Here is a 20,744-nt window from a genome sequence, read left to right as displayed (position 1 = left end):
ACCTCAGACGCCCAGGTACAAGACCAGGGCTTGGAGCAGAGCCCTCTAAGTGGCTGCAGGTGGCAGAATCCAACCAAAAGGCCACTTGACACTGTCTCTCCACAGCTTCCAGTCAGGCTTGGGGTGGGAGTGGGCCTGGCCGTGGGATGAGAGCACAGGTCTAGGAGTCAGTAGGTCTGAATTCTGGTTCTGGCTTCACCACTCATCACTGTGAGGCTTCGGGGAAGACAGTGGCCGATCCTGAACCTCTGTTTTCTCCTCTCTGAAATGGGGGTAATTCCTATACTAGTTCACCTTAAGTAGAATCACGGGCATTAAAACATCTTTGAAATGGCAAGGAATTGTACACGCGGGCAGGATAAATTACTGATGTTGTCTTTAATTGTAACTGTTAGGCTTTCCTCCCAGACCGTGGTGCCAGGGTTGGCAATCTGACTGCCAAGTCTTGGAAATCCTCTGAGGTGAGAATGTTTGGGTTTATAACATTGGTCACGGTGGAACGGGGACGAGTGCTAGCTTGGAGCAAGAGACCGGGCCTCCACTTCCAAATCTGCTACCACCCTGCTCTGTGGCTTCAGGCAAGTTACTGCTCCTCCCTAAACTCAGCATCCTCGTTGTAAAGGGTAGCTGACAATTGTAAGGATCCCTGGAATATCTGCTGGGAAAGCACTTTGAGGCTCCATGCACCCCGCTCCGCTGGCTAACTCCACTCAGTCCCCCTTCCTAGGCTCACTGCCAAAGAGCTATGGGAGGGGGATGGCCCACAAAAGCAGGAGGCGCTGTAGTTGGGGGCTGGGCACAGAAGCAGCACAGAGCACGATGGCAGACAGGGGTCTGGGTCAGAAGGCTGGGGGAACTAGCCCTGGCTCTCATAACAACTCACCGTGAGGACACGGGCCAGTCTCTGCCCCTTCTGCCTCTCAGTTTCCAGCCCTGTGAAATGGGGATAACCACAGTTCTCACAGTGACTGCCTGCCTGCAGTCACTGTGAGAACACGTGGAGACTGGATATGGACTCAGCAGGCAGGGTTGAGGGGTAATGCAACTTCTTATTTATTAATATATAACAACAAAAATAATAAAGCTCACATCTGCAACTGTTCAGGTCTTTGTTATAAGATCTTGGTCACTTTGTCCGGACTGGCCGTGACCTTCAGCTCCGGGGTCTGGGCTAGGAAGACGTTCCAGTGACCTGCATGGAGAAAAGAGGAAGAGTCGCGTGTGTGTGTAGGGGTGTGTGCTGTATGTGTATGTGCAGGGGTGTGTGTGTGTGGTGTGTGCGTGCGCATGCATGTGCACAACAGAGACAGAGTGACTGGGGTGGGGCAAACTTAGGACAAAGAGGACTGTGTAGCCTGGGTTTGGAGCCCACAGGGAGGAGGGAGGTGGGGACCCCATCACACCCCAAATCCCAGAGGGTTCTGACACATGACCCCGCCTTCAAACAACCAACATGTGTGGGCCGGGCTGGTATCCTGACTCTTGTTGGTGACCCTCCCGTCTGTGACTTCCTCTCCCCCACCTGAAGACCCACCTGGGTCCATCTTCCTCGGGGGAGTGTAGAGCAACTTAAGGGCATCAGAAGGAACGTGGTTAGAAGGTTTCAGTGGGAAAGGTTCCAGTGGAGAGACACTAAGCAGCACCAGGACTTAGGGGCTCAGAGCCCCACCTCTGACAGCCCTGTCTCCCTCACCCCCAAGACCAAATCCAGCTGGCTCTGCTTTACCTTCCTGCTCCCAAGCTCCCGGGCGTCTGAGTTGGGAAATCTCTGGCCCAGACGCCCACTGGATTCCTGTGCCGGGAACTGACGTCTGTGGCTGACAGCCGCCCTCCTCCCGGCACCAGCAGCCTGGAACTCCCCAGCAGGCCCCAGCTTCTAGCCCGGCTCTCTTCCCAGGCCCCAGTCCTCAGTCCTCAGCCCAGGGTCCCACCTTTGTGGGTGCCAGTGAGCAACCGGAAGTTCTGTGCCTCTTTCTGGAAGTCTTGCTTCCTGACTTTCTTGATCTGAATCAAGTGGAAGATTCCTGAGGGCAGAGACAAGGGCATGAGCAGGAAAGGCAGGGTGTGTGGTCAGTGAAACAGGGTGACTTAGACCTGGGACAGACCCCGTCACCTCCCTCCCCTCCCCCTTTCTGACCAGACACCAAATCCTGTGGACTAAATTCCCTAAATATTTTGAATCTGTTCTCCCATCCCCACTGTCACCCTTCCCATTCAGGCCCCATCATGCCTTGCCTGGGTCACTGCACTAGACTTCTGACCCCTTTAACCCCGCTTCTAATCTATGATCCTGGCTGTGGTCATTGGAAAATATGCATGTTACCCCGTCATTCCCCTTCCATGACCCTGCTCCTGTCACCGTCACCTTCCTGCTCTCACATCACTCACCTGTCCACAATGCAGAGAGGGGGAAGGCAGGAGGGAGGGAGGAAGGAAGGAAGAAAAGCTGCCAGGCCTGTAGGGCCTGGTCAAGCTTTTTTCTGGACATAGAACGTATGATAAAAATCAATAGGTGATTTGCTTCAGACACCCAAGCACTACAGACAGGTGTCAGGGTTGTAGTCTCCCTTTCAGCTCAAGGCTCAGTTTACCCCATCCCTCTGAGTGGCCTTGCCTGTGCTCCAGTCCTAATCAGCTACTTGAGGTCCCTGAGGGGGCCAAGCCTTTACATACGCCAACCCCCTCTGCTGAAACACCTTCTCCTATTGCCACAGGTGAACCCCTACTCATCTTCCCAGCCTTACCTGGGAAGCCTTCCTCGATTCTCCCTCTTCCCCCAAATAGTTATAATTTCCTCCTTGGGTTACCCACAGCTCTTGGCTTCTGTTTGTGACTGTTCCTATTCCTAATGTGCTATCATTGTGTCTGCTCTTGCCTCCCTTACCAGACTGGGAACTCGGGGAGGGTGTTCCTCTTGGGTTCCCTGCACCTGGCCCACATTAGGCATGCTGAATGAATGAATGAATGAATCCATGGATGGATGGATGGATGGATAAGCAAATATATGTGTACCCTGTGTAGGCCAGGCCCTGAGGGGGAATGAGGTACTAGCTGTATCTCCTGATGTTTGTTTTGCATCCCCTGGGGAGCACAGGCACCACACATGGCGCTGAGGCCCTGAGCACATGGGCTCTGATGTCGTGCCGGCTGTTACCACCGGGGTCTGTGGCCAGAAAGAACAGATGTGACAGCAAGACCTCTGCTAGGCCAGCACCGCCCTCAAGAAAACCAAGAACCGGCCTTGCTTATGGGAATCCAAGTGGGATCCCACCGAGGGGAAGAGACAGCACGGGCCCTGGGACTGAGGTCCAGGAAGCTGGGAATGCCCAGCACTGTCTTCAGGACCCCCGCTCCAGATGCCAAGGACCAGAATATGGGAGAGACTTGCTCCAAAGGCCCAGGCCACATCACAAGCATGAGATGGGGACAGGTCCGGGTGCTCCAGTCCTCTCACTGCACAAACCCCCGAACACAAATTGGAGAGGTAATGGGGATGAGGGCAGGTCCCCACGCTGTTGCCTATAACGCATGATTGAAAGGTCTGAGATCTTGGGCCTGGAATCAAGAGCTTGCCTGAGGGTCATGGTTGTGCCTCTTGCTCTTTGAAGGGCGTGCCAGGCCTGAGAGTGGCTGGGCTGTGTGTGTCCCGGGCAGAGGTGGCAGTGGTGGGCGAGTTGCAAGAGATAGGACAGGCTTAGCTTAGTGTGAAGAACCCTCTCTGGGTACAGCCATGCCCAGAATGGCAAGTGAACCACCTGTCTGGAGGTGGGGAGGGGGTGTGTGCAGTCAGGGGCTAGAGACCATCAGGGAGGCTGCAGCGGGACTTCCTTCCTGGGGCGGGGGGAGGAATGGAGACCCCTGAGGTCCCTTCTACTCTGAAATTCTAGACTCTAAAAAGCCCTTTAACCCTACGCCAACTCTCTGCTCAGACTCTGGGCCTGGGGCTGGTCCCACTGTGGTGTGGCCTCAGCCCAGCTTTCAGCATCCACCTGCTCACTTTGTGTCCAGGCCAATTGCCCTCTTCCTCTCCTGGCCCCCAAGGCCTGCTGTTTCCACTTGTCTGGGTGAGGAAACAGAAAAGGTTTCCCACTGACGATCAGACCTTGGGAGAGTTTGTTTTGACTTTCACAGTCTGGGACAGGGAGGTAACAGACAGGGAGGCTGATGGGGCATTTCAGGCACCCAGAGGCTCAGGAGATAGTGGGGCGGGGGTGGGGGAAGGTTTGCTGGTGACAGGATGGCAGGGCCTGGCATTGTGAAGTTGAAGAGTCCTCCCCACCTTGTTCCTTTTTGCTGGGCCGCCTGGTAATGAGATTTTGCCTTGAGCTATCATGCCTCCTTCTCTGCCATCCTGGACCTTCCTTAGGCCCTTCCCTAAAAGCATAAGGTCACCTTTGTGGAGGCGGCACTGGGGACAGTAAGACCTGGGTTTGAATCTTTGCTTTACTGTTTAAACTGTGTGGTTTTGAGCAAGTCATTTTACCTCTCAGACTCAGTTTTCTTATCTGCAAAATGGGGCATTAATACATACCCTTCAGCTTTCTTATATGTGGGTGAATTGAAGCACATTATATATAGTACCTGCTAAATACCAATCACAGAGCACCAGGCATGTAAACATGGGCTCTGGCACCAGAGTTTGAGGCTGTCACTGTCAGCCTGCCTGTAGTGTGCCCCTCTTGCCTTTCTAAATCCTGTCCAGCTCAGGCCCATCCTCCACAAAGCCTTCCCTGACCAGCTCAACTCCCAGGGAGCTCCTCCTGCACCCAGGGCACAGAGCCATGGGGTCCTGAGGACAGAGCCTGGGCCTGTTACTCTCTGTGGTCACAGAGGGGTGGGAGGAGGCCCATCGTAAACATGCAGCCCCACCTGTCCAGGGAAAGATGGAATCTCAAGGCTCAAAACAATCATGAAGGTCATTGAACTTACTCCTCAGCCAGTGGCCAAATCCCCACCCAGCCCTTGCTTGCACACTTGGGTGAATGGAACTTGCTTCCTCCCTTCCACTGCAGGAAGGCTTTACTGTTGAGAAGGTGCTTCCTCTCATAAACTGAAACCTACCTCTCTGCAATTCTAACCAACTGATGAGGCGGGATAAGAAGGAGGCTGACATTTTTAGCACTTACTATAGGTCAGGGGTGGTACCTATATTCTTTCATTTAATCCTCCAAAACCCCTTCTCCCCCATTAACAGAAGAGAAATCTGAGGCCCAGAGAGGTCAAGTGATTGCCCAAGGCCACACAGCTAAGAAATGGCAGAGCCGGGATTCAAACCCAGGTCTGTGTGATTCCAAAGCCCCTGCTTGTTGTTCTGACCCTTGTGGTCACTGAGAACACAACTGCTCCCTCTGCCTGGGGCAGTCCTTCAGAACCATGAAGCCAGCGGTCCTGTCCCCCTGAGTCTTCTCTTCTCCAGGCTGAACAGCTCCGCTTTCTTCGTCCATTCCTCCTACGACAGGGGGCAGTGTAGAGCAGGGAAAGAGCCGCATCTGACGTCACAAGACCTGGGCTCTAGCTCCCGTCCTCCACTTACTGGCTGTGTGGCCTTGGGCCAGGTACTTCACCTCTCTGAGCCTCAGTTTCCTCATCTGTAAAATGGGGATAATAATACCTAACTCTCAGGATCGTTGAGGATCAAATGAGATAATGAACATGAAAGCACTTTGTAAACTCCAAACTGCTTCACACATTGGTTGTTATTATCATTGTCATCATTCTTATATTATTATCATCCCCTCTTTCACCCCCCCACCTCCCCCACCTCCCCACTGCCAGCCAAACACATCAATAAATTGACCTTAGAGCTAATTCCCACTTAAAGGTTTTAATTTGCTTTACTCTATCCAGGGCATTTATGGTTTACAAGAAGAGCCCCAGAACTGAACTCTCGGCAATTCCCTTATCAATGAAAACTCTTGACCTTCAGTTGGTGATAGGAGCAGCCTGCGGAACAGGGTGAGTTTCTACAGAATGAGAAACATAGTCTGATGTCGACTTACCTTGGAGGGATAGAATCCACCTTATAGAAAAGGCGGAATGAGACTAGCCTTGAGGATTTGAGGATGCTGTGAGGGCCCTCCTGCCTGAAAAGATCTCTCCTCCCAGTCTGCTGAAATTCTACCAATAGACAGCTCTTTGTTTTATCAGGGTATAGGCATTGCTCCGTCCTGGCTCCTCACGAAGTGTAAAAACCCCTTTCCCCCAGGAGAGGGAGCACTTCAAGGCCCTGGCATTTCAGAGTGGGTGAGCTTATCAGAATTGTCAGATAGAATCAGTCTCCCTCTGTCTCGGAATCTGGGGCTCAAAGCTGGAAGGTGGCCCAAGGCAGGTCTTCCTGGGCCAGAGGCACTTGATCAACAAAACTCCCTTACCACCCTTGTTGGGTCTGGAGCAAAGGAAGGGGGACAGGCCAGAGTGGGAGTGGGCCACTGCTCACCTTTTACCAGCTTCCAGAGGTAGATCTCCACCTGTTCAGAAGCCTCACGCTCGAGGGCCAAGCGACGCAGGTTGTCCGGGCTTGGGGATACTGACGTGTGGACAAGGACCCGGCCCGGCGCCTTTGGACACTTGGTGGCACTGATCTCACTGTGGCCAGGGTCTGCCTTGTCCTCTGGGAGAGACAAGGAGCTCGTGAACACTCTGTCTCCCCACCCCTGGTAGCCCAGGAAGAGGGGCCACTGGTCTGACATCCCCCTCAGGGTCAATAGGGTCCTTGGGAAAGTTCTGGTGCCCCTGGGAAGAGAAGGAGGTCTCTGGGGAAGAGAGAAGGGGCCTCTCCCCCATTCACCTCCCATTGATTAGCATGTCAGGAAACTTCTCACCCTTCAGGGCCCAGCTCACCTTCCACCTCTTCCAGGCAGCCCACCTGGAACAGCTCAGCACACCATTTCCTCCCACCCATAGCTTGTAAAACCCTTCTTGCTTATGCCTCTCCCTCAGGCCCTTAATCCCACACTGCCTTGCATTGCCTTGTAATTGTTTCACTTGGGTATGTTTTCTCTCTAAAATAAATCCACAGGGTGAAAGGCAGGAATCGTGTTCTCCAAGTCTTTTGAGTCACTCATACCACCCAGCACAGGCTCACACTGAACACACGTAGAATGAAAGGTTTGGGAGGCATTGAGGTGACAATGGCAGTAATGATGATGATGAGTGTGATACGGGACAGGTTCTAGAAGGAGTTCCAGTTCCAGCTCCACTGCTCTTTTGTTGTGTGACTTAGGAAGTTCCCTTCCCTTCTCTGGGTCTCAGTTTTCCCATATGTTGATGAGGATTGAAGGAAGACAGCAGTGGTCAAGAGCATTGTCTTTGTGGGAATTCCCTGGAGGTCCAGTGGTTAGGACTCGGTGCTTTCACTGCTGTGGGCCTGGGATCCGATCCCTGGTCAGGGGGAACTAAGATCCGGCAAGCCGCGCTGCGCGGCCAAAATAAATAAATAAGTAAATAAAAAGAGGGCATTGTCTTTGGAATAAGACAGACAAGGTTCATATCCCAGCTCTGTTACTTACAGCTCTGGGACCTGGGACAAGGTATTTATCTTCTCATTCTGTAAAATGGAGATAAAGATGCCTGCCTTATCCATTTTGGTGAGGATTACATGAATTCAGCCAAAATACCTACCCGGCACATGATAAGTGCTCAATAATGTTGGCCATTCCTCTTAAAAGTCCTAATAGCCTAAGATTTTATGATTTCACAGAATCCAGGACATTATTTGATTCTATGTATGTCTGAAAGTCTCTGAATCTGTAACAGTAGATGGTTCCGTAAGTCTAATATTTTGAGTTGGGCATTTTTCACTGCTGTGCTTCTAACATTCTGTGCATGTAATAACCCCTACATCCCCTGGCTCTGAGTCCATGCCCCATCCATGTCAGAGATGTTCCAAGTGTCTGTGCTCTGGGGAGAGAGACCCATGGCTCACTCTGGCCAGTGCCCTCCCTGCCCCCAGGCTCTCTTTGTACCTGGACAAATCTTGCAGCACTTCCCAGCCACTTTCTTGGGCTGACGGCAGGGGTACTCAGTGGGGCAGGTCAACCGCTGGCAGTCCTGGCGGCCATCCTGACAGGTGCACAGGATGCAGGGTAGGGGTCCAAAGGAGCGGAAGGCTGGGTGCCACACCTCCCCATGGGAGTACGTCTTCCCGCCATGCACACAGGCTGGGAGGGCAGGAAGGGAGGAGGGTCAGTGCCTTGGACTCGAGTCAGAGTAAAATAACGGCTGGGAGTAGGTCCTTGGGGCGCCCCTGCTCCACCAGTCTGGCCCAGCCACACTGCCTGCAAAGTGGAGGCCAGGGAGTAAACCAGTCCTCTGTCCCTGCCATCCCCCATCTCAGCACTCAGGGCCGAGATGGGCCAGTAAGTTCTTGCCGAAGATGGAGAGTCCTCCCCTGCTCTTCACAGGCACCTCCAATGAGGCATGGGGAGGGGTACCCTGACAGTAGGAGACCTGCGATCAAGTGCTGTCACTGCCTGGCCATGTGAGCTCTGTCAGGTCCCTTCTCCTGTCTCAGCCTCAGTGTCCCATCTGTACAGAGAGGGGCTGGATGGATGCCTCTGCAGCCCCTCCCGCTCCACCAATCAGGCTGCCCTGCAGTGAGGCCTCTTTCCTCCCCCTCTGCTGCCACAATTGCCCCCTTAGCCTCCTTCCCTGATCCATCCCAACCATCCTCCTGCAGCCCAGGACTGCTTCCTCCTTCCTTCATCAAAAACTTTCCCTCACCACTTCCTTATCTTATAATAATTAATGTACATGTCTGTCTCCCCTACTAGTCTATGAGCTCCTGGAGGACAGGGGCCATTTTCATCTCTCTGTTCTGTGTCCCTCAATTCCCAGCAAAGACATGGCAGATGCTAAAAAAAATATTGTTGTATGGCCCGTAGTCCTGGGTCCGGGACTGGTTCTGTCTCTAACTCAATACTCTGAACCTCAGTGTCCTCATCTGTCAAATGGGGGTTTAGACCCGACGTTCTAGGGGTTTGCAAGATCATGGCCAAGTTGAGATTGGGGAACCGCTCGGTGGAGGTGCAGGGATGGGAAGGGGGAGCAGCCAGGGCCCCCCTTTCCCACCTCAGGGGCCGGCAGAGGCCCCAGTTCCCACCTTTCTTATGTTTCTCCTTCAGAACAATCTTGACTGTCGTGCTGCCTGCCTCCTTCGGTCGGAAGTGGCGAGGGAGGAAGCCCAGGGGGGCGCTGGGGCCAGTGGGGCTTGGGGTGCTCAGGTCTCTCTTTCTCCCACCGTCCCCTGAACACGGATCCTGGGAATGTCTCTGCAAAGGGCAGGAAGGATGCGGATCACCGACAGGCCACTGCCAGTGCAGGAGCAGCCAGACAGAGGCTGCGGTGAGAGGCCTGAGGATGGCTCTAGTGACTGAGCCTGATGGCCCAGGGAAGACAGGGCATAGGCTCTGGGTAGAAAGAAGATCTGGATGGGCTCAAAGATGTTCCCAGGCAATGTGCCTTTGAAAACTCTCAGAGGATAGTGGTTTGGAAATCCAGCCTCCACTGAGGCCTTCTCAGGCTGGCAGAGCCAGAGCCTTGGGGCTGAGATGGGCAAGGGTGCTGAGGTCTTGATCTGGGAGACATAAGTGATCAGGGACCTGGAGAACGTAATATGTAAGAAATGGAAGGTGAGAATGTAGTGAGGGTGAGAGTCAGGAAATTCTTCTTTGTCCAAGAAGATTTAGGTGATGGGACAGGGACGGGCCTCTGAAGATCCCACCAGGCCCCGGAATCCCACAGGCAGGAGGGCTGAGAGCAGGCCCTGTCTGGAGATGATGGGTCTTGGGAGCCTCCTTTCCTGAGTCCCTGGAATCCAACATCCCGAGACCCCACCCCTCCAGATCAGGTCTTGGGAGGGCTGGCAGTGAGAACAAAGGGTGTGTGTGTGAAAGCAGCCTAACAGGGCAGGGGCTCCCCAGTCCAGAGACTGGGGGTTGGGAGCTCCAGGCCGTGGGAGAGGAGCAAGTGGGCTGGGGTTAAGGGGCAGAGCTTACCACCCCATCACTGACCCTGAGTCACTCACATGCCTTCTTCTGCAGCCCCTTTCTGACTGTACAGTCTCTGAGTCAGTCCTCTGATGGCTGGACAGAGCCCACAAGAGCTCCTAGAGTGGAAACTGTGTCCCAGGCCCCAGCACAGGCCCAGGCACACAGGAGGCACCCAGGAAATGCTTGTCAAGTAGAATAGAGGCAGAAAGGAATTGAAGAGCCCAGCCCCCTAATTGGTGACTTGCCCACGGCATCCAGCAAGTCAGTAAGTAGCTGCTCGGGGCCTGGAACTAAGTCTGGTGGGTTTCACTTAGCTGCCTCCTGGGGAGAGGATGGGGAGGAAGGGGGATGACATGGTCAGGTCCCGTGGTCCAGCACCCGCTAGACAAAGCCCAGCCTGGGAAGTGGGGGTGAGCTGGCAGGGGAGAAGGGAGAGCTCATTCGTTCAGACCCCCAGGGAGTCTCTGGGAAGGGGAACCCCCCCACTTCGAGTTCCCCCAGGGTCCAGGTGACCCAGGATGAAAGAGCAGGTGGAGCTATTCACATCATAGATATAGCACAGGTGCAGACAGGGATGTGAGTCAGTGTGCGGGCCCATTCTCCCACCTCTTTCCTCTCTGACCAGAGAGCGCTGGGCAGGTTAGCTCATCTTAACTCTAGACCAAGATCGAGAGGGGTCAAGATGGAGCCAGCAACAGTGAGGTAGCCCCAGACAAAGAACTGGTACCTCAAGAGCTAGATGGGGAAGGCTGGCCCAAGTCAGAGGCCACTCCCCTGGGGGACATGCTGCCCAGAGGCGGCCTGAATAAGGACAGACACAGGCTGTGGACGGAACAGCGTCAGAATTTTCCAGGAGGGAAACTGGGAAGCTTGGGGCCTGCTCCTGCCCTGTGTGATGTTTTTTCCCAGACCCCTCCTGACTCACCAGCCCACGGTGGGAGCCAGGATGGAAGTCTAAGGAGAGGGCCTGGAACCTGGTGGCGGCTAATGGAGCTGACCCAGGGGACAAATGAGAAATGAGGACAACAACTGGTATTGCCAGCTCCAGAGCAAGGAGATCTAGGCCCTGGATACCAGCGCCCTCCCCTCCTCTCCCCACCCTGTCCCTAAAGCTGTGCACTCACCACCCCACGGTGTGACTGCATGGCATCCTCTTCAGCTGATTTCTCACTTGACCCATCTGGAAACCCAAAGGGAGTCGGGTCAGCCTCTGCTTCCCCAGCCTTGGGGACAGAGCCCTGCAGGCCACCACCTCTAGGCTCTGCCCCTCCAAGGCCTGTTGCCACTTCCGCAGCCCCCCACACCAGTAGGTCCCTTTGCCTCAGTGGGGACTTATTCCTACTTCTCATTACAGCGTCGCCTCACCCTTGGGTTGATGAAGTCCCTACAACTGGGCCACTGCCTCAGTTTCCCCACACTGGCCTCTTGGTCACTTAAGACCGAACCACCTGGCTGGGCCAGAGCATCTTGTTCAGTGTCGTCACGGATGGCCCAAGGGCTCTGAATCCCAGCCTGCTTAGCTGCAGTCCCCTGGGCAGCCTCTCTGTCCAGCCTCGCATGAAGTCACCAGGCTTGGTCTACACTATACCCTCCCGTGGTTGCCCTCTAGCCCCTCTGCCCCTCCATCTGGAACAGCCTAGGACTCCTCCATCCCCTACATCCTGGGGCACCCGCACACAAAACCCTCTGGAGTCCTGCAGCTTTCTAGATCCCTGAGTGGGATTCTCTCCCCTTCACCCCTGCCTCACATACAGAGTGTCTACCACTGAGCATTCTGGGTTCAAAGATCCAGAACGTTGGAATCAGCCTGTGCATTAGAAATCACCAAGGCCAATTTCTCAGTGCACACACAGCACAGCTGAGGCCCAGAGAGGGGAAGGAATCTGCAGGAATTAGCTGGAAGAACCAGGACTAAACTGGGATCACCTGGCTCCTGGTCCGGTGCCCTTCCACAGTGCCAACATCTGGGGAAACGTTCTATAGTGGAGCACTCCCCTCCTCAAGTCCTGCCCACAGGGGACAGTCCGGCCATCTGTGCACTTCATTCTGCCCAAGCTGCTTGCCCCGCACTTGTCAGTGTGTTGCCTCTCTGTGCTATACAGAGATGCTACCTGGATTCTGCTTGACACAGGTGCCCTGAGCTCCAGTGAGCCCAGGCCTGTGCCCAGCTCTGCCATGAGGAAGACAGGAAGAGACATGGTCACTGCCTGTACAGACCCCTCTCTTGTGCCTCTTCTGATCCTCTTGGCCTCATTTGATTGCAGGGATTTTTGTCCCCTCACTGCAGGCACTGCAGCAACACCCCCTTCACATGGGCTCCAGCCAACTTCCCTCAGACTCAACCTACCAGCAGGTGCCCTCGTGCCACACCTCCTCCATGTCTCTGCCCCCACTTCTTACCCTGTCCCACTCCCACCTCCCGCTCCCAGGACAGCCTAGCACAACCGGGGAGTGTGAGGGAATCACCCTGCCTTGGGGTGAATCTTTGACCAGTGAGAGTTGGTGGCTGGTGGGCAAATTCCTCCTCCTCCTCTATCACTTCCAGGCTTTTCTGAGGAGCAGAAGGCCACTTAGAGCAATAGGTCACACTTGATATCAAGCAAAGGCCAGCTCCCCAACACATTCCTGTGTTGTTTTTCCCTCCCTCCCTGCTTCACTCTCCCTTCCCCTCCTTCCTGCTCCCTGAGATTGCACATCAGCCTCTGACACAGGCTTAGCTTTCTAGAGGCTGCAGCTAAGCCACCGCCCTGAGGAAAGAATGGTTTGCTACATGCTTGGTGTCCCCTGAGGTTCCCCCCTAACAGTCCATGCCTAGGTTCCTGTGGTGGGGTGGGCAGGCACTGCCAGATCTAGGGACAGACTCACCTTTGCAGGCCTGGCAGCAGGAGGCAGGCAGCAGGAGGGGTGCAGGGCAGCCCGGTTCTGGGCAGGTCATGAGGCCGCAGTAGATCTGGCCCTCCTGACAGACAGAGCAAACAGGAGCTGGGAGATGAGCTCTGATGAGGACCAGCCTTGGGGCTGGGAGAGCCCCTGCCCTGGGGGCAAATGGCCTTGAGGTCCCCTCTGAGGTGGGGAGGGAGGGAGCAGCAGAGTGTCCTGGGCAAGGCCCAGCCATCTCAGAGGAGGGGTCCCTGTACCCCTCCCACTCTTACTCCAGGCCCTGAGGTAACAGTTACCCTCCAGCTTCTAAAGTGTTTTTGTACCCAGTCTCTTTCTAGGCTTTCACAGCAACCCAATGAGGTGAGATTCTCCCATCCTACAGATGGGGAGGGACTGTGGAGGGGCCTGGACCCTCTGAAGTCAGAGACACAACTGGGCAGAATGGACTAGAACCCAGTCTTCAGGCTTTTCCTACCGCTATCAGTGTCCTTTTCCCCTGGCCTAGAACAGGGAGCCCAGCATAGGCGAGGGTATGAGGGCATGACTACTTGGGCTCATCTTGCTCTTACTGAAACTCGAGGTTTCCCAAACTTCAGGACCCAGCCTGCAAAGGCAAGACTGCAGGAGAAAGGGCCCTCTGGGAGTCAGAGGCCAGACGACCTTAGGTGAGTCACTTCTCTTCTCTGGGCCTCAGTTTCCTCCTCTGTGAAATGGGGGCATTCCCATCTGGATTGTGAAATCAAATGAGGGAATGGTTATGAAAACCCTTGTTAAACTGCGAGGCACAATGTGTACCTGGGAGGAAGTGATATTACCTTGAGTCCTTTCCCTATTCCTTTTCCAGTGAGTCTCAGAAGTAAGGATTCTGATCCTTCAAACCAGTCCCATATAAACAGGGATCAGAAGGAAGAAGGGGAGACCCAAGTATCCAGGGAGAGGAGACAAGGGGTCACAAGAATGCTCTCACCACCCCACCACCATCAGTTCTGTCTCTTCCCACAGCCCCTCCTAATCTAGGTGCTCATCCCTTCACAGGAAGCCACACAATGCAGGTAAAGGAATGTGGGTTTGGAATTATGTGGCCCTGGGTCTGAATTCCGAGTCTGCCACTTAACTAGCTGTGTGACCTTAGGCAAATCGCTTAACTGCTCTGAGCCTCAGTATTCTTATCTAAAAAATATGAATAGTGATATCCCCCTCATAGGGCCACTGGGATGCTGTATATAAACATAAGGCATTTCCTAGTAGGTACAGTGTACTAGTTCACTGCAAGAGGCCCAGGCCCTGCAAAAATAACCATTCTCTCAGTTGATTTCTAAGTGGTCACTCTTGTTATTATAAGTTGTTTGCTCTGCAGCACAGATACCCTAAAATTCAGATTCTCGGAGGGATGAGATCCTCTCACTGAAAAGATGGGAGGCAGGCCCGAGAGAGGTGAGTCTCTCAAGGTCACACAGGGAACCATGGCAGAGCTGGAGCTGAAACATGGGTCTCGGTCTCTTATCCTCTCGTCACCACTGAATCAGACTATTATCTTAAATGGAGAGGACCTTGGAGATCACGTGGTCAGACTCCCTTACACACTCAGAGGAACTGAGGCCCAGAGAAGTTCGATGGTCAGGTAGTAGGGAAATCAGGAGGGCAAGAGTTTCTCCCACCAAAGCACAGATGCGCTAAAGCCCAAGGATGAGGGTGACATGGCAAAGGCCACCTGCAAACATGCAGCAGGGCCAGGCCTAGAACCCCCCCTGAGGAGGAGGGGAAAACTTTCCAGCTCAGGCCCTGCTTGGCTTCAGTTTCTGTCCCCTGATAACACTGCTGGTTCAGCCCTGCCTGTCCCTAGGCCCAACTCCGACCACAGCAGGGGAGTTTAAGCAGCTTCAGATTAAATTGCATTTACTGCAAGCAGTCTGGCTCTGGCTCTGTGCCCCAGGATTGATAACTGGTCATTTACTCATTCACTCATTCACTCACTCATTCATTCAACAATCATTACAGACATCTGTGTGCCAGGCCCTGAGCTGGGCGTAGTGGAGGATATAGAAATGAGTTGAATATATCCCCTCCCCTCAAGGAGTGCAGAGTCTACTGGGGGACACAGTAATGGCAAACGTCAGTACAAGGTGACCAGGCAGCTTAGGAGAGTGCGGAAGCCCAGAGAAAGGCAGGACATTCCAAGCCCCAGATGTTCCCTTCCCCCTGAGCCCATTCACTTTCACTGTCCTTTGACCGGGAGGAACAATTCCCCCTACCCCACCCCGGTCCACACCATTGTGCTCTGCAGGCCCAGACCACTGGCCTGTGCTAAAGGGAAGTAGCAGGTCTTACGGTACAGCTGCAGAGGACACACTGGTTGGGCAGGCGGGAAGGGAGCAGCTCGTGGGCACTGAAGATCTCTCCATGTTGGTACGTGGTCCCGTTGTGCTGGCAGGACCTTGGCGGGGCCCGGAGCCCAGAGGGGGTGTGAGGTTCTGCAGGTGGGAAGGGGAAGGAGGAAAGAGAAAATGGTCGAAGAGCTTCGCCAGAACTAACTGGGGCACTTTTCTGAAATTTTTGTATCCTATCCCTTGCTATCATTTAAACCAAGCTCTGGCCTCAGGCTTCCCAGCCAGACCTCCTATCAGTGAACAAAGAGGTCCCCAGGACGCCTATGTCTGACTATGTCACTACCTCCCATAGCCTTTGAGCTGCTCAGTTTCAGAGCTGGCGCTGATCGGGGCAAGAAGGCAAGGCCAGATGCTTCAGGTACACTGAGCCCCACTCAGTGGGGACCTGTGTGAGTTCATTCAACATTCGATAAGCATCCATGGGGCACTTCCTAGCGCCAGGCCCTGTTCTAGGTGCTGGGGATAGAGCAGTGAACAAGACAAGGTCCCACATAGAGTTTCATCCTAGTGGAGTCAGCTGGTATGATGTGGACTGTGCTTGTGTAAGCTTGGTGTCAGCTCCTGCCAGTCCCTGGCCACCAGAGCCCCCTCCCCATCACCTGCCAATTAGCCGGCCCTCACCCTGCTGGGTAGAGGGTAAGCCTTCTGTCCAGGGGGGAACCTGCTCATTCTTTTTTTTTTTTTAATTTTATTTTTTAAACATCTTTATTGGAGTATAATTGCTTTACGATGGTATGTTAGCTTCTGCTTTATAACAAAGTGAATCAGCTCTACATACACATATATCCCCATATCTCCTCCCTCTTGCGTCTCCCTCCCACCCTCCCTATCCCACCCCTCTAGGTGGTCACAACCTGCTCATTCTTTCAAGACATATTTACTAAGCACTTTCTCTGCACCAGGCGCCGTGCTACACACTGGGAATGGAGTGCGAATAAGACCCGGCCCCTCCCATCAGGAAACTGACAGTCTCGCTGTGTAGAGACAGGCCTCAAGCAGTGACACTGGTGTGTTGTGGGCTAGGGCAATGGAAGCACAGAAGTTGTGGCAGCACAGAGGAGGCGCCCCGAACTCAGCCGGGGAGGGTGGTCAGGGAAGGCTTCCTGAAGGGGCTGATGGCTGAGCTGAGTCTTGAGGAACATGCAGACCAGGCAGGGAAAGGGGCAAGGCTGGGAAAGAGAGAGGGAGGGAGGAGCCTGTGACAAAGAAGGGGTCTGGGCCAAGGCACGGTCCGCAAGGCGTGGTCAGGAGTCCCGGGGTCAGCCTCAGCCGGGGAGGAGGCGTGATGCCCCCTCACTGGGCAGGATGAAGCACAAAGCTTCTGCTCCCCTAGGGAACCCAGAGTCAGGAAACTATGACCCAAGTTGGAGTCATGGTCAGATCCCTACTGGGGTCCCACTTGAAAAAGGAGCCCCTCTACATACATACTCCATACAGGTCCCCAGCTCCCCAGGAGAGCCATGATTCCAGAGTCTGGAGCTGAGGCTACAATCTGGAGCCTCCCTCCCTTCATCATCTTCTTTTTTTTTTCTCACCCAACTGAACTTTTTTCTTTTAACATCTTTATTGGAGTATAATTGCTTTACAATGTTGTGTTAGTTCCTGCTGTACAACAAAGTGAATCAGCTATATGCATCACCTTAATGCTACTTAGCGTGGATGCTCCTCTCATCGTGTCCCTGCCTTCTGAGTTGGCCTCCCCACTGGCTGCTCCTCATTTGCCACTTGGTTCTGCCAGTTTCTTCTCAGACCACCTCTCCTTTCCTCTCTCTTACCTCTGCTTCCTAGAATCCGAGTCTTAGAGGCTCCCAGAAGATTCTTAAAATCATGGACATTTAGCATCATGGCACATAGCATCCCTAAACTCCAGCCCTGGGAGGAATCTCACAGTACATGTACTCCAAGTCCTTCGGCCAGTCCCAGCCCCTGGTGGTAATCCTGGGGTGACCCCGCAGGGCCTCCCAGCCCCAGCTCACTCACTTGCACTTACACAAGGCACGTCCACTCACTCAGGCTCTGGCCAGCCCAAGAGCGATAGGAGACCATGTGTGTCGTCAACAGGCCAAGCATGTGCCCGTTTTCCTTCAGCTATTTTCCACATTCTGTCTTCCTGCCAAACACAGCTACTTATGTACGAGAAGTTTGTGGCTACCCCAGCCCTCCTTGGGGATCCATGGAGGATGTCTTCCCCTGAGCACCTTGGTGTCTCAACACTTCTGGTGTCTGCAGACTGCCCCTCTCATTCCAGGGGTCTCCTTCAGCTGGAGGCCTGTGTCAGGAGTGGGTCAAGGGTTAGTGGGCAAGCAGGAGGCTGGCACAAGGGCAGGAGCGCGGCTACTTACCCACACACCGGGGACAGCACTGCTGTGGCTCGGTCACAGGCTGAGGGCAGTGGACAGGCGGGCAGTGGAGGCGGTAACAGCTCACATGGGCACTCTGAAGGGGACACAGAGGTCAGTCCTAGTTCCAAGGAGCCATTGTCTCCCACCGTCCTCTCCCCAAACCCCCTCCCAACTGCAGGACACTGTACTCGTTTTAAGCCTGCGATGAGATAAAAGTGATAAACTCCGTGTGTTCAGTCTCTCCCCTTCGCCTGCTCATTTGTGTGGCTCGCCCATCCGTGTCCCTCTCCCCCACGGAGGAGGGCACCGTGTGCCTGGATTTACACAGATCTTTTGTGTCCCTTTGTGGTATTTGAGAAATACAAGTAAAAGACTGGGTTATTCTAACATTGATCTTGACTGTGCTTTTTTAACTCCAGGGCTTTGTTCTTTTACCTCTGGACCTGAGCCTCAGGGCTAAGAGAGGAGTGTGACACAGAAAGGGAGGTGACAGGGATGGGGACACAGCTAGAAACAGGATGTGGAGAAGACTCAGGGCTTTGTGATCTGCTCTCTATATCTCTGGGAGGTGTGGTTGATCCCACACAAAGCCTTGGGATTGGTACTAGAGGAAGGGTCTGAAATCTTGGACTTTTTCAAATACAGCAAACGAGAGAGAAGGGGCAGAGAAGCATTCACAGAGATGAACAGAAACAGAAGAACTGGAGGGAGAGGCCACCACTGGAGATTTTCCCAGGCAGTTTGTCAGCCTGTCACAGCCGTCCCACACTTTCCTCTCCCTCTGCTGTAAGGGCGTTGCCCTGTGTTGTAACAAACCATTACATCTGTCTCTTCTATTCAACCGCGAATTCCCAAGAACAAGGGCCCAGCCTCACTCTATTCATCTCTGAATTGTGGGCACAGGGCCTTGCTCCAAACAAGGGCCTGCTGAAGTTCGAATGAACGAATGAGTGAATGAATGAGAGCCAAGAGGGGAAGGAGAGATGGTCTCTTCCTTAGTCAGATGGAGCCAGCTTTGTTTAAACTTTGGAGTTGGCAAGTGTGTTTCCAGCCCCAGCTGAGTGCCCCCGAAACACTTCTCCCAAGGCAGCCTCCTGCCCCATGGAGAACCCTGGAGCAGGCCTTAGTCTCTCTGGGGTCACTGCTTCCCCAGATGGCCAGAGGTGATCACAAGGATTAATCAGTGCTAAGGGACATCCTAGAGTCCACAGGATTGGTCTGAGCTCCAAAAGGGGCCTTCTAGAGGCCTGGCACACAGGGGTGTTTGATAAATGTCTAGAGGGTGAACGGAGCCCCTCAGGTGAGAAACCAGGGTAGAGTATGAGGAACTGTGTTGTCTGAAGAGTTAGAATCTCTCTCTTGATGCTGGCCTTGAAGGAACCAAGGGGTGGAGATGATGAGCGACATGCAGCGGGAAGTAAGGCAGAGACAGGCTGAGGGGGTGAAAGGGCAGGGGCAAGGCAGGAGGCCTTGCAGCCAAAGGGTGCCTCTCAGGAAAGTCATAACTACCATTTATTGAGTGGCTACTAGGTACGGGCATTATGTTCTATAGAAATGCATTCTCTCACTTCATCCTCTCAACAACCCTAGAGGTAGATACTATTTATTATCCACCATTTCAAAATGAGAAAAGAGCCTCTGAGAGGTCAAGTTGCCTAAGACACACAGCAGGTGAGCACTGTGCAGGGTCTGTGCACTTTCATGAAAGTGCCTCTGGTGGAGGGGGCGGGAACTCATTCATTCATTCAATGTTTACTGCATGACAGCTGGGCGCCACATCCTCTTCTGAGCACTAGGGCCATAGCAGTGAGCGAGAGACAAGAGTTCTGCCCTCACGGAGCTCCCCCCTAGCAGGGGGAGACAGACTATAAAAAATAAATAAGTAGGAACAAGATCATGTCAGATGTTAAATTTATAACGGGAATAAAACAGTGTAATGGGATTGCCTTAACAAGGTTAGACTATTTTAGAAACAGCCATAGAGAAAGCCTCATAAGGAGGCAACTTTATGTTATAAACTGCAAGATGAGAAGGAACCATTCCTGGGAAGATCTGGGGGAAGAACATTCCGGGTGGAGGAACAAGTCGGAATGAGTTGAAGTGTTGGTGCAGGTAGGAAATGAGGTTGGAGAATAAGGCAGAGTCATATCACATAGCGCCCACAGCAGGCAATTTGAATTTTACTTTAGGTGCAACGAGAAGCTATTGGAGGGTTTTAAGAGCTTTTGAATGACATGATTAGTTTTTTGTTCAGAAAAGATCCTTCTAGCTGCTGTGCGGAGGACAGATTAGAAAGGGGTACAGGGAGACCTCATGGGATGCTCACATAGCAGCCTAGGTGAGGGAGGAAGGTGGCTTAGATTAAGGGGGAGCAGTGATGATGGAGAGAAGGAAGGGATTCAGGGTGTATTGGGGGGATGCCGGCTGCAGCCCCTTGGGGTGAGGAAACTGTGTATGTGTGAACTCTGGGGAGGGAGAAATGAATTAGCTCCACTGGATCACAAAACTTGGACTTTGTCAACTGGACCGCATGATATGTCTGGAATTTTCTGTTATGGTTTCCTTCCTGTTTTTTGGCTATATTTCACAAAGTTCTTTTTGAAAAAGCTGATTGGCCTCAGATGTGCTAAGGAAAACCAAGGGGAAGCAGGGATGGGGGGTTGTGCTCCCACTGGCGTCAGGTTCGACCAGGGGCCAGCATGGTAGAAGCAGTGGGGAATCAGAGGGAAAGACCCCAGGAGGAGTGAGACCCCAGTGGTCAGAGTTAGGAGAGGGGCTGGCCCACCCCCACTCCATGTCCCGGTGTTTCCTCAGAAGCTCCTCTCTGCTCCCACCCTGAGGATTGTTTTAACAAGGGAGGCTCTCACAGCCTTGGCTGTGCAGGGAAAGAGAGGAGCTGAGGGGCTGGCTCCAGCTGGGAGCTAGGTACTCCCTCCCCCCAGCACCCTCGCCTGGACAGAGAGAGCTGCAGACTTCACACCAATGAGACTGGGTCACCGGCAGCTGAGCCAGAGCCGAGGGGGTTCAAGCCTCCTAAATCAGCGGTCCCCAGCCTTTTTGGTGCCAGGGACCGGTTTCGTGGAAGACAATTTTTCTACGGACGGGGCAGGGTGGGGGGCGGGAATATTAATTCAGGTGGTAATGCG

The 20,744-nt window shown here is 53.6% G+C and overlaps 1 protein-coding gene across 3 annotated transcripts in view; it reads right to left on the bottom strand.

Moving 5' to 3' along the window:
• Nucleotides 1-1,101: 1,101 nt before the first annotated feature.
• The window catches only part of CHRDL2 (chordin like 2), a gene marked incomplete at both ends in the record, with an annotated part of 31,565 nt that continues 11,922 nt past the window's right edge, over nucleotides 1,102-20,744 (bottom strand). The window contains 10 exons of one of the 3 annotated variants that reach the window (XM_079707908.1): nucleotides 1,102-1,192; nucleotides 1,932-2,024; nucleotides 5,534-5,588; nucleotides 6,437-6,610; nucleotides 7,965-8,159; nucleotides 9,101-9,269; nucleotides 11,114-11,169; nucleotides 12,855-12,948; nucleotides 15,198-15,340; nucleotides 17,599-17,692. In XM_079707908.1, coding sequence (XP_079564034.1) covers nucleotides 1,102-1,192; nucleotides 1,932-2,024; nucleotides 5,534-5,588; nucleotides 6,437-6,610; nucleotides 7,965-8,159; nucleotides 9,101-9,269; nucleotides 11,114-11,169; nucleotides 12,855-12,948; nucleotides 15,198-15,340; nucleotides 17,599-17,692 — 1,164 coding nt within the window. The remainder of the gene's footprint in view (nucleotides 1,193-1,931; nucleotides 2,025-5,533; nucleotides 5,589-6,436; nucleotides 6,611-7,964; nucleotides 8,160-9,100; nucleotides 9,270-11,113; nucleotides 11,170-12,854; nucleotides 12,949-15,197; nucleotides 15,341-17,598; nucleotides 17,693-20,744) is intronic. The other 2 variants (XM_079707909.1, XM_079707910.1) reach the window with 2 other exon arrangements.

The sequence above is a fragment of the Hyperoodon ampullatus genome (assembly GCF_949752795.1).
Source record: "Hyperoodon ampullatus genome assembly, chromosome: 7".
NCBI classification, from domain to species: domain Eukaryota; kingdom Metazoa; phylum Chordata; class Mammalia; order Artiodactyla; family Ziphiidae; genus Hyperoodon; species Hyperoodon ampullatus.
The sequence above is the reverse complement of the archived record's forward strand: the minus strand, read 5'-3'. Positions and strand labels throughout refer to the sequence as shown.